We start from the raw sequence: 14,231 nt of genomic DNA on the forward strand, positions 1-14,231 counted from the left end.
GGTTATAAAATAAATGTATTTAATTAAGCTTCCTTGTTGTACGTATACATTTGGTTTTTAGCTCAACCTTCTTATCTGTGTTCCTCGCATAGTCGAAAAAGGAAACTAAAAACAAATTGAAAAAACAAAAAAAAAAAAAAAAAAAAAAAAAAACTAATCTCCAACAATGTTTCCTGAATGTTGAGTCGCGATGCAGAGTGAAAAAAATGAATTATCAGGTCCTAGGACAACGAATCAAAACCGTGAGAAAAACAACGCGAAGCTTTATAATCTATATAACTTGAGTTGTACATCCATAGTGTATAATATACTTGCCTTCGACGATGGTGTGGTGACTCTTTTTCGCTAGAATCAACGGAGTAGCGCCGGAAGTGCTCATCCCTTCGGCGCCGGATTGGCGAGAGTCTCAAGCGTCACTATTTATGGATTTGTATATATATATAATATATATATATATACTATATATATTTATATAAGTATAGGTATATGACCCTCTAACCCTCTTCGCGTTAACGGAGAACCACTGAGAAAACGATCGAAATTTGATCTCGTTGATAAAATCGTCACAACCAATCAGCTCTGTAAACGCGTGTCCGAAAGGAAAAAGAAAAAAATAAATATATATATATATATATATATATATATATATAAATAACACAGCGAGAGGTCAAGGTCGCGCACTTATTATTTATGTAGGTTATCGGACCGCATAGCCAGCCTCGGAGGAGTGAGTGGTGGAAGCCTCGTCGTCCTCGAGGGTATAAATATCACCGGTTCGAAAATACCAGTTCTCACCCCCGAATTAATCGATTCGATCTACCCTGCGCGCTGCAGACGATGGTCCCTCGATTCAACCGGAAGCTGGCTCGACGAGGATCTTGGCGAGTGCTCGATGGACCGGATAAGACCGCATATCTTAATCCCCTCAGAGACCGGGGAATTCCCTTAAAAATGACGGTCGCAGTCGGGATGTTCGATGTCGACGCGCATTCCGATCAGCACCACTCGTCCGGACTGCAGTGACTTCGTCTCTCAGGATTTACGGAAGCAAGCGCACCACTTAACCCCCTTCGACTGGTCGTCGTCGTCGTCGAGCACCGAAGCACCACCACCTCGTCGCCACCGGCATTTACCCCCTTCCTCGAGCAGCCATAGCTCGCGGCTTATACCCTCTTCGATTCCGTATCGTACGATAAATCGGTTTATTTATTGATCTATTTATTTATTTATTTATTTATAAACGTACACGCCGCGTCTCGTTGCGGTTTACTTGTAATCTTTGACAGAGTCCATCGGGGTTGAGGGTTGAGCTGTTGGTCCCTCGTGAGATTATGGTTTTCACTAGGACGAGGACGAGGGCGAGGACGAGGAGGACCTCGTGCGTTGCTTCGACTAATACTGGGGCTGCAGGGTGTGGTGCCTCGGGTTTTGGCTACGTGGTGCGGGGGACAAGTGGAATATACGGGCGTTCTGACTGGGAACCACCGACGAGCCACCGCGTCGACCCTCCACTGGGTGGCCGGGTGCTCCACCTGCAGACAGCAGGGAGGGTGCGCGAACAACCGCCGACAACGACGACGACGACGACGACGACGACGACGACGACGACGACGGGCACAGAACGATTCGACTATCGCTTATATAACTCTTCTATATTATGCGCGATGCAACGATGGTTTGTAGCTTGTAGCTTGTAAGGTGGATGTGTTCCTGGGTAAGCCACACTGGATCCTCCTTGTGATGTCGAGTGACTATCATTTGACTATCCAGAGTTGGTGTGGATTCGATGGTTGCGCAGGTATACAGGACGTTCTTCGTTGCTGAAATTGAGGTTGAAATTGTTGCTGGCGTAATGTCAACAGCAAAGAAAGAATTCACTCAGAGTTGATAGAAAGTGTGAAAGTCTGAGGATCGGTGACTTTTTGTCATGAGATGTGATAACGACTGTGAATATGTGACAGCCAAAGGTCGAAGCTGGGAGAAGCGTGTGTCGATGGATATCCTCGAAAAATGTCAAGACCAAGACAACGATGAAGCCAAAATTGGATATCGTATGTATAGAACTGTTGACGTAGTGAATATGGAATAGAACGAAAGAAGCATGTGGCTACTATCCTCAAAGTTTTTTTATGACGAGTGTTGCAAGTCAATTAAATATCATTAGAATATTCTCGAACGTGGTGTACTTGGAACACATGGTCAACTCGAGGTTATAAGCTTTGAGTACGTATTTTATACGCGGCTTTGATCGGTCGACTTTACATTTTCATCCCCCAATTAAAGTCAAACATGAATACCCTGTGTGTGACGCTTGGGAATTATGAATCGTTATTCGAGGGTTCATCACTGTTTACCCAATGTAATCATGATTTGCACGTGCCGGGGGTGCGGAATCAGGTAAACGAGAAGGTTTTGGGGTTGGTTAGAGTTTCGGATTATACTGTTAGCTTGAAGTTTGCGTCGAAGACTTTTTTCCTCTGATACAAATTCCTCTGATCATTTGATCGGTAACTGACTTTTCGCAATAAATACTGTAATAAATTTGTCAGGTAAAAACGAGTGATCATAAATCATCCGCGTATAGATATCGTTAAAATCTTAATTAACCAGTTAGTACCTCGTTCAGCTCTAAAACCGTTTCACGATACGAAAGTTGAAATTTCCCACAGGTATGAGAGCAATCGATACTGTTATAGCTTTCGTTTGTACTTGATTGGTTATTACGGTACGAGTTTGGACGTGAAACCCGAGGGTGGGTCACATGGAGTCCGCCAAAGCGTGAATACTCTTGCACATGCCAGTCTACATGCCTTCAATCCCAACATTCGGTAGCCAATAATAACCTGACCACCCTCACACTCCCATCACGTGGGGAAAAAATTGGCATTTCACACTGGACGAATGGAGTCCGTTATTATTGGTTCAACCGCGCAAATCCCTGTTCAACTTTAAAAACCCATCAAATGACAAATATATTACATTAAGATTTGGGGGATTCAAATCAGCAGCTTCGAAAGAACACGTTGACGTTAAGGTGTTTATAAAGACATTTACTTTTTCAAAATTTGGAAAAAAAATTTCCAGATTGGTTACCACCCACAGAAATTGGCCAAATTTTCACAGTTACACTGAATGGATCGAACTATCCGGTATGATGCCACTCGGCGGTGATGAAACACACATTTTGAGCCCAGTCCCATGAGATTTGATGGTGAAATGACGAAATGGCAGCTGATCTGGTTTTCGATTACGAAGTACACCGAAATCTCATTTTGGCGACATTTGTTACCGACATTACGCGCATGCCGGTAATGTATGCGTGTAATGTCGGTAAAAAATTACCGGCAGGCGTGAAAGATCGGTAACAAGTGTCGCCAAAATAAGATTTTGGTGTTCTTCGTAATCGAAAACCAGACCAGCTGCCATTTCGTCATTTCACCATCAAATCTCATGGGACTGGGCTCAGAATGTGTGTTTCATCACCGCCGAGTGGCATCATACCGGATAGTTCGATCCATTCAGTGCAACTGTCAAAATTTGGCCAATTTCTGTGGGTGGTAACCAATCTGTAAAATTTTTTTTCCAAATTTTGAAAAAGTAAAAAGACGCTCCACTTTTTGCCAAAATAAGGCATTAATTGCCCAAGTTTCACTCTGATCTCTTGAGCGGTATAGGAGTTTTGCATCTCCGCGTTTTCGAGGTGTACAACGTGTCTTTATAAGCACCTAAAGCTTTGGCTAAAACCCCGTTCTGCTATAAATTCACTTTTTTTCTACCCTCTTTTTTGTCATGCGATGTATGTGCCCAGGTCACACGTCTCATGATCGTCGTGGTCACCTGTGACATGGAAGTAAAATAAAAAGTGGAATAAAAACGTAGAACGCTTTTTTAACCCTCTTAGGTAATCACGAGTTGAATAATTTGTTACGTTCTTGTTCTTCACGAATTTGTTTCCACCCGACTAATCAACAGCTGGTTTTTAAACTTCAGAGTAAGCTGAAATACTCGAAGACCAGGTAAGCTTTCCGTTGATTTTCCACACACAGCACATATTATTTCGACTGGAAACGATCGACAATATTATTACAGAATAGTGGCTGTCGTGTCGTGACACGGTGGCATCGTCGGACCGTTTAAATCTACGATAGAGGCTAAAAGCTGCGACAGGATACAAATGCGCTCCGGAAATTTTCCTCGACCGGAAGTGTCCTGCCAAATCAGGTCTCTGTATAAGTCGTGAAGAAGAAAAATAGGTTTTTATACGAATTCCCCGACGCTTATCCTCTTTTATTATACCCTCTCAAAATTGTTGCACGATGCTCTTAGAAAGCATTGTTCCAGAGTACGAATAAATAAACTCTCTCTCTCTCTCTCTCTCTAGAATACTTTAAACCAATGCCTGCAGAAGCGTTACTTGTCAAGTTAAAAAAACTTGAGGTTTTTCTAATCAATCCAAACACTTTTCCAGGTCTAGGTATCCATCAAGATTCCACTTTTCGTTATTTCAGGTTACACACATTTATTAAAGTGTTTTTCAACCTTATCCAATAACGTGAGTGCAGGTCCTCGGTATCTTGGGTCCAATAAAAAACTGTCAATTACTTGACGTTTGACGCTCTTTCAGCCCCCCCCCCCCCCCCCCCCAGAAGCTCAATAATATATTTATACTGTCTGAATAAAAGATCAATATACATATTATTATTATTTATACGAGTATTTATGTTTAATCACCTCTTTCTTGCTTCCGATTCAAGTCGAGTATTGCGTATATCTATATCAACGGTTAATCGTCACGGTTAGTATAGTACAAAGTGGAGGGTGAAAGACGTCCATCCCATGACGGAACGGAACGACTTGGGAGCCAGGAATTCGTATATAGCAAAGTTCCGCTGGTCGCGTGCCAGGAAACGGTTAACCGCGGTGGCACCCGGTGAGTACCGACCTTCAGCTGGCTCTTCGCGATGTCGTTCAACAACGCGGGTAACCAAGCCAAGGTCAACCGACGTTCAGGCCATGGGGTAGCCGGCCATGGCAGAGGTTGGGTTGCACTTCAAGGGGCTTATAGGTATAATTGAAAATTAGCATCTTTTTAGCGATTTTTTACATACGAGATGACGATATACAGTGTAATATATATATATATATATATATTACATATATATATATATATATATATATATATATATATATATATTAGGGTGCTTCATTTGAAACGAAAATTTTTTTTTTTCGCGGACACATCAAAATTTTGTTCCTTCTATCGAAAAAGAAATTCCCTGAAAATTTGAGCCCTTAATCTTAATTTTAAGAGGTTCCTCTCGATCGATGTAGATTTTCCATTTGAATAACATGTAATTCATGATTTTTTTAATTTAAATTAACATAGCTCCGTTTGATTTCATGGTATTTCATTGCGATTAGTCAGAATTTGTAGTATATTAGTGACTCTTTGAAAGTACCCACTAACATTTTTTTGTACTTGAACCCATCTCATCGGTGTCGGTCTCGAAAGCCCAATTTTCTTCAAAATTGTTATATTTTCGTACTTATCAACAAAACAGTTGAAGTTATAAAAAAATTGTCAAAGAACAATTTGTAGGAAATTAAATTTCCTACAAAAATAGCCCTGTATGGATTTTCTGAGGTGCGTAGTCCAAAAGGTATAGACAGTTTAATGTATTAAAACCCAAAAAAAATATGAAATTTCATATGAAATACCGATGAGACGGGTTCAAGTATAAAAAAATGTTAGTGGGTACTTTCAAAGAGTCACTAATATACTACAAATTCTGACTAATCGCAATGAAATACCATGAAATCAAACGGAGCTATGTTAATTTAAATTAAAAAAATCATGAATTACATGTTATTCAAATGGGAAATCTACATCGATCGAGAGGAACCTCTTAAAATTAAGATTAAGGGCTCAAATTTTCAGGGAATTTCTTTTTCGATAGAAAAAACAAAATTTTGATGTGTCCGCGAAAAAAAAAATTTTTCGTTTCAAATGAAGCACCCTAATATATATATCTTGTAAAATCAGGATCAAGAGCTTTCATATGGATGTTTAATTGTCAACCGCTTCAGAAATGAGAAAAGTCTTTGTTTTCATACTCATTTATACTCAGATACTTAATTATATCACGCAGTATAAAATGGCTAAAATTAACAAGTGTAAGTATCAGACTCCGGCGGCAGCAGCAGCATCAACTTTTTAAGCTTATTACTTGTAAATGTAAGAGAAAATTTCGCTTCTCCTCGGAGTTTCAAGTCTTTTAAAGTATAGTGTATACGTAAAGTTAGAATACTTGATAATACACACATACAGGTAAACTGTAATCAGCTTGCGGTTCCTGTTTCGTATATTTAGTCGAAAAGTTTATTAATTATACTATATGCAGTATATATAGAAGCAATTTCATCACCGATAATAAATTTCATAACCTATATATACCTATAGGTAGAAGAAATAATGCGAACAACCAATTGAACGAAAGAATAAACATGAGGCGGTAACCTTTGTTAAAAAAATAAATAAATAAAATAAAATATCCTACGATTATATGATATAGATACAGTTGCAGATTAGCAAAAATGAGTTCGAGGTTTTACCAATAAGACAATAAACACTGTACAGAAATTTTGTAGATACAGGTTTACACGTTATATGTTCGCGTGTGTATATATTTATATATATAATATATATATGTTTATGTATGATATTACGCTTGACAAGTTGTGCCTAATCCGTTGAAAATACATGCGTTGCGCAAATATCATTTAGAAATGTCAACTTTTAGAGTGTTACATGTTATAATAGACTTTCAACTGTCCTCAGCTTACAAGCAATTGACCTGCAGATAGACAGTTAATCGACTCACGCCGCGTTATTCACATGATTAGTATTTTCGATTATAGGTATACCTATCCTGTAGGTTTGATTTTATTTTAATTTTTTTCAATTTTTTTCCTTTCAATTGACTCTGAATGAAATTCGGACAACATCGACGGCTAATATAATTAATCAACGCGGCTATAGCTGGCGCCAATAAAATAACTGTTACCTCATACATCATACGCGATATAACGTTTTTAATTATTTTATTCATATTAAAATTTCATGAATTTTTTTTAAATTTAATTTAGTAAGAAAGAATCGATAACAATACAACGACGACATGAATTAAAAATCAAACAAAATACTAAAAATGTAATTTTTTTAATTTAATTTTTCGACGATTTTTGACATTTTAAAAAATTTGGAGCGACCTCTCAAGATTTTTTTTTTTTTTGAGTTGTCCTTTGGAGTGGGCCCTTAAAACATCAAAAATTAACATTTTGTCACACGAGACTAAAAAAAAAGTAGTCGGTTTTTTGCGCCACCCTAGTATATATATGTATACATATATACACCGTATATTCACATATACAGTCTGCATCAGTATTCTGATTGCTGCGATGAGAAATACTTGGGTGATTTTCGGCGCCTTTCTTCTTCATCCTTCATCCTTCATCCTTCATTCGTAATGACGAAGTAAGTCGAGTGCTCCTGCGACCTGATTGCAAAGGTGTAGCAGGTCGAGGTTGCCGCTAAAGTTGCGTTAAGCCTTTGAAAATTCGCGGGAGAGGAAACGCGAGGCTCGACGAGTCTCGACAGAGTCTCTCGCCGGAAGGAAGCGAGCGAAGCCTAGCCGCCACGTCCATCGCCATGACGACGCGAGGATCGACCTACGACCTTTTATACTACCTTATGCATACCGTATACATTTACCCACATGGCCCCGTTACACTTCTCGAATACGAAGCGTAAAAAGGTCGTACGATGACGCTCTTTTTATTATAGTATACGAACGGCCTATCCATCCATCCATCCATCCATCAATCCACCCATCCATCCATCTATTCATTCACGTATCGCCTATCTTTTGATTCAATTGATGAATCGTTTTTTTTTTTTTTTTTTACATAGGTATGTTAAATATGTTTTAATTATAATTATTATTATCATACTATTGACGACATCGTAAGTCAGTGAGTGAGTGTTTTCGTGTCTAGGTGTGGTATACCAACTGACGTGTACCTTAACTTATACGTAACGGTATCAGTCTGGTGGTTATAACTTATGCATAGGCATGTAGATAATGTGCAAACGATGGAAGGAAAGACTTAGAAACTGAATTAATAAGGACGCGTCGGGTGTATAGTCTAGTCGAAAAGTTTAGGAAAGAAAAAATTTAGGTATAATGGAATGAGGGTGAAGTTATATGTTTAGGAAAATTCGTTACTTCGCATCATTTTACAGATCTCTGAAATTTATTAAATCATGATAAAAAAAAAACATAATCTTATTTTGAAAAGCCAATTCCTTGTAAACGTCGTCCTGAAATTGCGCAATAATAATCATTTTTCCCTGATATTTCGTTACCTTAACGTTAGTAATAAAATTTCAGCCTCATATAATGCAAATATTTATAATCAATCATTGATAAGTTCAAGTTATGATAACTTTTATTAGTAAACTGTTCACTCGGTAACTATTATAGGAAAGAAAAAAAAATTGAAAATACGAGAACTTTGATTGAAATAACTCAATAGTTGATAAAGCTGAGCACTGAATGGAAGTTCACTTTGTTCGTATATGAATTCTGCGCAAGTCACGTTACGGCATGGAATATCCATGGAGAATAAACATAATTTGAAATAAAGCATAAGATTATCAAGTATGTGCATGTGGCAGCTCGTATGTATATCGATTTCACTTGTTTTTTCGGTTATTTATAACTGAATGGCTAAATAAAAATTCAAGTCTTGGCGATTCATCGACAAACTGTGATTCACTTGGAATCGATTATATGGATATATATACTTGTTTCATTGGAAAAAAAAGGCAAAATAATACGAGATCCAAAAGTTGTTAATGACGCAATTCTTTCCATGCAAACGTACAGCTGGTTTCTTAAGTTTCTTTGCATCGAAGGAACCCTGTTTTGACCTAATTAAACTTGATTAACGTCAGTTTGAATCGTTTGCGACATCTTTACTGTACATCTTAATTATTAAGTCCTTGAAAAATGGTCCTCTGTAAATTACTATACACGCATTAACCTGGATGATATTTCCCGATGCAAACGGTTTCGGTGAAACTTCCCAACGACGTTACCAGATCGAAAGCTTCTCCCTTGGCATCAGATTATACGTGAAAAAAACGTGACCAAGTATAAGTACAGCTACTTCAGCTCGATTCTTCGGGTTCTCCGTGTTTTCTTCGATATCCAGCAGAGCTCAAAGTCCATCCTGGCACTAATTACAGCCGCTTCTGGACTTCCAATAATCACCGTTTGTAACCTCTGATATTGCGTGCCCTCTAAACGCGATGAAGAATTCCATGTTCGCCGAGTCCTGCAGGATCAGCAGGAAAACTCAGAGAGCAGAAGGAATTGTTTTATTCCTCAAGTGTCGTCGTCGCGGCGCATGGGGCGGCCAAGAGGGAGAAAATAAGGACAAGTTTGGCGACGCGGAGAAGCGGAGGTTAGAAAAAACGGGAAGATGTGTAGCTTTCATTGATACCGTATACACGCACAGACAGACGGCAGGGACACTGGCCGGTCATCCCCAAGGGCATCGCAAAAAACTCCCGAAACTCAATCCTCGAACGATGTAATATGAAAGCGCGATGCGGGGAGGATTTTTATTTCTTTGTTACGATGAAAAAAAAATTCCAAGAGAAAATGCAGAGACTCGTGCTCCGTGTTATACAATTGCATGATGTAGTTTATTATACAGCCGAGAAACAGAATTACTTGTGTAAATAGAATTTACGCCGAGAGTTTTCGGTGAAGATTCCCAACGTGGACGATGTTTCGCCGGCATATAGGCAACCGGGGTGACATCTGTGTATTGACTGCACGTTTAAGATGTAACTCCGGTTGCCTATCTCCTGGCGAAACATCGTGCATGTGGGAAATCTTCACCGAAATCTCTTATAAGAGGTAGGATTTGCAAGATTTGAAAAAGCGTAGTAGAACGAGGAGAGTAGACGAATCGGATCAGCCGAAGATAAGTCGAGAATTGTAGATAATCCTGCCGACTTATCTGCAGTGCTATTTTTCTCACTTGCACAAATTTTTAACTCACATTTTATGACTTTCTGATGAGATTTTTAGGTTAATTGAGAACGAAAAACGATTCAGCGTTTCGATATCAGCGTGGCTTTATTTCGTAGAAACATGTAAGCAATTGTCGCGATGAGACAAAAAAAACGGTTACTCATATTGTTAGCAGCCATAGAACTTCCACATCTAGCCATAGCTAAGCGACTCCATATCCTTGGCTTTTTATGGCCATTCATTCACGCTACAGAAAGTTTATTGAACATTTCTTGATTAAGAAGTTGCGCGAGATACAATCAAGTCAAAAATATGTGGAACCACGAACGTGATAAGAGAAAAATTTCGAAAAGCTGTCTGCACCGAGGCTCATTTAGTTAGATTTAAGGTAAAAAAAAGGTCCCGGTGTGAAAACGGTGAATTTTATATAACAAGTTGTCTGACAATGAGTTAGATTTTGAATATAATGTTAATAACTTATTACGATTATTATGTTTGTTGATTTTTGTTGAATCGCATAAACTTTATCATCGGTAAATTATTTCGAAAATTCTACGATATATCGAGCTGAAGAAAAAATCTTTGTCTCATTGCCAGACCATTTTGTAGAAATTTCCTTCACGTATAAAACGATAAATTTTTGACCCGACTGTACATCTCATACATCAAAACATAGCGAAACACTATAAATATATCTATAATATGTTCGATCGAATAATATACACCGTCTATCGACATGATTACTCTTCTTCGTCGCTAGTATTTGTACCTACACCTAATAAAAAAAAAATGACGGGCGGAGGGGGAGGGGGAGGAAGACGTGCGTTATCAAATATCTCCCCAAATATATTATACCCGAGAGATGAATTACCTAATTTATCAATTATATTATTATATGTAATATACATATAGGTATAAGTTTATATAATATGTAAGCAAATTGACACTCCGCGAATTTTTTATATAATAATAATAATAATAATAATAATAATAATAATAATAATAATAATGTTAATAATAGCAATAACAAAAATGATAAAAAATACCGACAAGGAGGGAATTTAGGTGAGACCTGCACTAGAGGCGAGTGCCTGCTGACGGCGTAGCCCGCCTATAGTCATAGACTTAAGCTCACCCCCGCCAGTTTCTCACCCTCTGGACGACCCCGCCTAGCCGATTGGTCGATGAAACCCCGCGGATGAGATATACCTGCTATCTACAAAGATAACACACACACACGTTTTTTCTACACTCATTTTCATGTATATGTAATAAGAAAATTCCAGCGCACATAATTTACACACGTAACCGGTAGAAGCATGAAATTCGGTGCAGTTTTTAATATAAAGTATACTAAGCATACTAGACAAAAAATTTTTAGTCTATTCTGTAAAGTATCTATTTATACGATTCTTGATCTAGTAAATAATCGCGTGAATTGAAAAATTCTTGAAGACATTATAAATGATTTGAAATTTCACGGAATGCGATCCAGCAGTTGTTCAAACGATACTCGGTAATAATACTTCGTCTTAGTACCTTCGCATGTAATACCAGTGCGTATGTAACGACGATTGCTTCAGGTGCAAGTGAGTGTGTAAGTAATAAACTGTATTACAGGCATGACTAGTTGTTCTCACCTTGGAATGCAGAATTCAAATATAGAGCATCTTTTCATACCGCTGGTGCGCACTATATTTACACACTGGTATAGTGGCTTAAGGCCAATTTTTCGAATTTCCATGCCTCGGATAAAGCCTAGAATTCACGCCCATCACTTGAATTTCATAGATTTATTTTCAGAAGAACTGCAGGGGAAAATTAAAACTATACTATACGGCTTACGCGCGGATCGATTTGATAAATAGAATTAGTCCTCTAATACGTGCTAAATTTAAAGGGAAACAATCGGTGACATTCACTTGACATTGCAAAGTAATCTGATAATGAAAGAAAGCAAAGCGAACAAAAAAATAAAACACACACACACATACACTTATCTCTTCTGAAGGTTTGCCAAAACTTGAGTCTAATAAATATGAAAAAAAAAAATAACGATAATATCGAATCACTTTCATTAGATGTAACGTACAGGGTGAATTCCTAACGACTGCATGATCCGTCAAATCGGAAGTAATTATTAACCAAGGCGACCAACTGTCTCTACTAATATGAAAAATTTCTTACAATCAAGAACTGAGTTGAAGTGAAAATAATTCGATTTAAAAAAACCTGAAATACTAATATTAAACTCAGTTCTTTGCCTTAAGTGTATATCCATTGTAAGATGAGTGTAATTACCGAATTATTACAAATTCTGTTTAGATAATTATAATAAATGTTCTCTACGGTAAAATGTAATATATAGACTAAATAATTCCGAAACTAAAGTAAGTTTTAAATAATTTCTCTGGGATTATATAGCGAGTGGGCATTGAATTCCACCAGCAGACCAGACTGACCATACCGCCGAAAGGAATTCGCTCACACCAGTAGAACCTATAATATTACGAATTCTATGGCAAATAGAAGAGGTGAAAATATATTGGTAGATTTTGTGTAATGAACGAATGCACGGATATTGCACGGTGCAATTACAAAATCATAAATCGCTGCGATGCGACATATAATTATATGTGATTGCATCCGCTGCTCGCATCGCTATCTCGCGTTTGTGTACGTAACTAACTATAGGTATAGTTATATACCTATACAAGTGATCAAGAGATAGATCGAGGGTTGGTATTTTGTTTCACGATATAATAATTTTCACCTGATCCCTCGATTACACGGCGATTGCGTTGAAAGACGGATTACGGCGTAGGCGATACAAATCTTTATAATCATTGGGCTTGGCTATACACCGTATATACTTAACTTTTTTACACTGCGCGTGTATTAATTTATTTTTTTATTCGCTACAGGTATACATATAAGCATTCATTCATATCAATCCATGTAATTATATACAAAAGTCTTTCTTTCTTCTAATAATAAATGCTTTTCTGTGCAACAAATTTAAATAAAGAAGAAGAAAAAAACAAAAAGAGGGAATACATAAAACACGGTGTATAATAGTTGGACTTTGGTCTATAATATATATTGTGATAACGTCGTTATAACACATTCGACACGTTTTAACGACAGTTTTATAACACGTGTAGTACAGATGCCGGGGTTGTTTGAAAACTTTTCATTTTCAAAACTCGTTGACATATTATAAATACACCTATAGATTAAAAAAAAAGGTGGCAGTAGAAAGTTTTCGCAATAAACTTTTAATTGAATTCTCTGGCAATGCGATAAAATATGTACATACATACATACATACATACACACATACCGTATAAGGTGTGTATTATAATATTATATAGTTATTATTAGGATGTGGTTAGATAATAAATAATGCTTAATTATTGCGACAAGTTATTATATAGAATAATTAACATTCGTTTATTTTTCTTCAATTATAGGCAAAATATATTAGCGCGCGACATTCTTAACTATAATATCTTTTCACTGCAGCACACTTTCCGTTATTTAACAAGGAATTTCTAAGTATATTATAATAGGCATGAAGAAACGAAATAGCACGTTGCAAAAAGACGAAATTCAAGCTTATACCCTGCAGGTATATGGAATCGATATATAGATATACCGCGCATGCATTTACCGGTAATGTATTTATGTATGTACATATAATCATACATGTCTATACTTACGTTTACACTTCGTATTAAATCTCTCTCTAAATTAACCGAGTCCAATGCACGTGTGCCTCTATGACTTATTTTACTGCATAAATATAAGTTAGGTGTGAGGTATAAGTATTATACAATATATGTATATATAAGTTCTTAAATTACGCAACTTCGCTGATTACCTGCAGCCACTTATATACACTGTCTGTTCAACTTACTTTTGCAGTGCAAATTTAAATGCATTCGAATTCAAGGTGTAACGATTATTAATTAATATTGCCTGTCACCCACTAAGGATAATTCTGATTAACATAAGTTTATACATTTACCTATATACAGCACGTAATACGTATAACATTAATTGCTATACAAATAATTTCACACACTCGTGTTACATATATACGCGAACAAGAAATTTGATAAA

At 37.2% G+C, this 14,231-nt stretch overlaps 1 protein-coding gene across 3 annotated transcripts in view; it reads right to left on the reverse strand.

Annotated features, from left to right (window-relative positions):
• Positions 1-14,231, reverse strand: part of LOC124414408 (solute carrier family 12 member 4) — a 63,911-nt gene that overhangs the window by 44,024 nt on the left and 5,656 nt on the right. Inside the window, exon 1 of one of the 3 annotated variants that reach the window (XM_046895360.1) lies at positions 316-434. The exons of the other annotated variants lie outside the window; for them this stretch is intronic. Within the exon in view, the coding sequence (XP_046751316.1) occupies positions 316-379 (64 nt within the window). The 5' untranslated portion in view covers positions 380-434. Of the gene's footprint in view, positions 1-315; positions 435-14,231 lie in introns of those variants that run through there. 3 annotated transcript variants of the gene reach the window in all.

This window comes from Diprion similis, chromosome 2, assembly GCF_021155765.1.
Source record: "Diprion similis isolate iyDipSimi1 chromosome 2, iyDipSimi1.1, whole genome shotgun sequence".
NCBI lineage: Eukaryota > Metazoa > Arthropoda > Insecta > Hymenoptera > Diprionidae > Diprion > Diprion similis.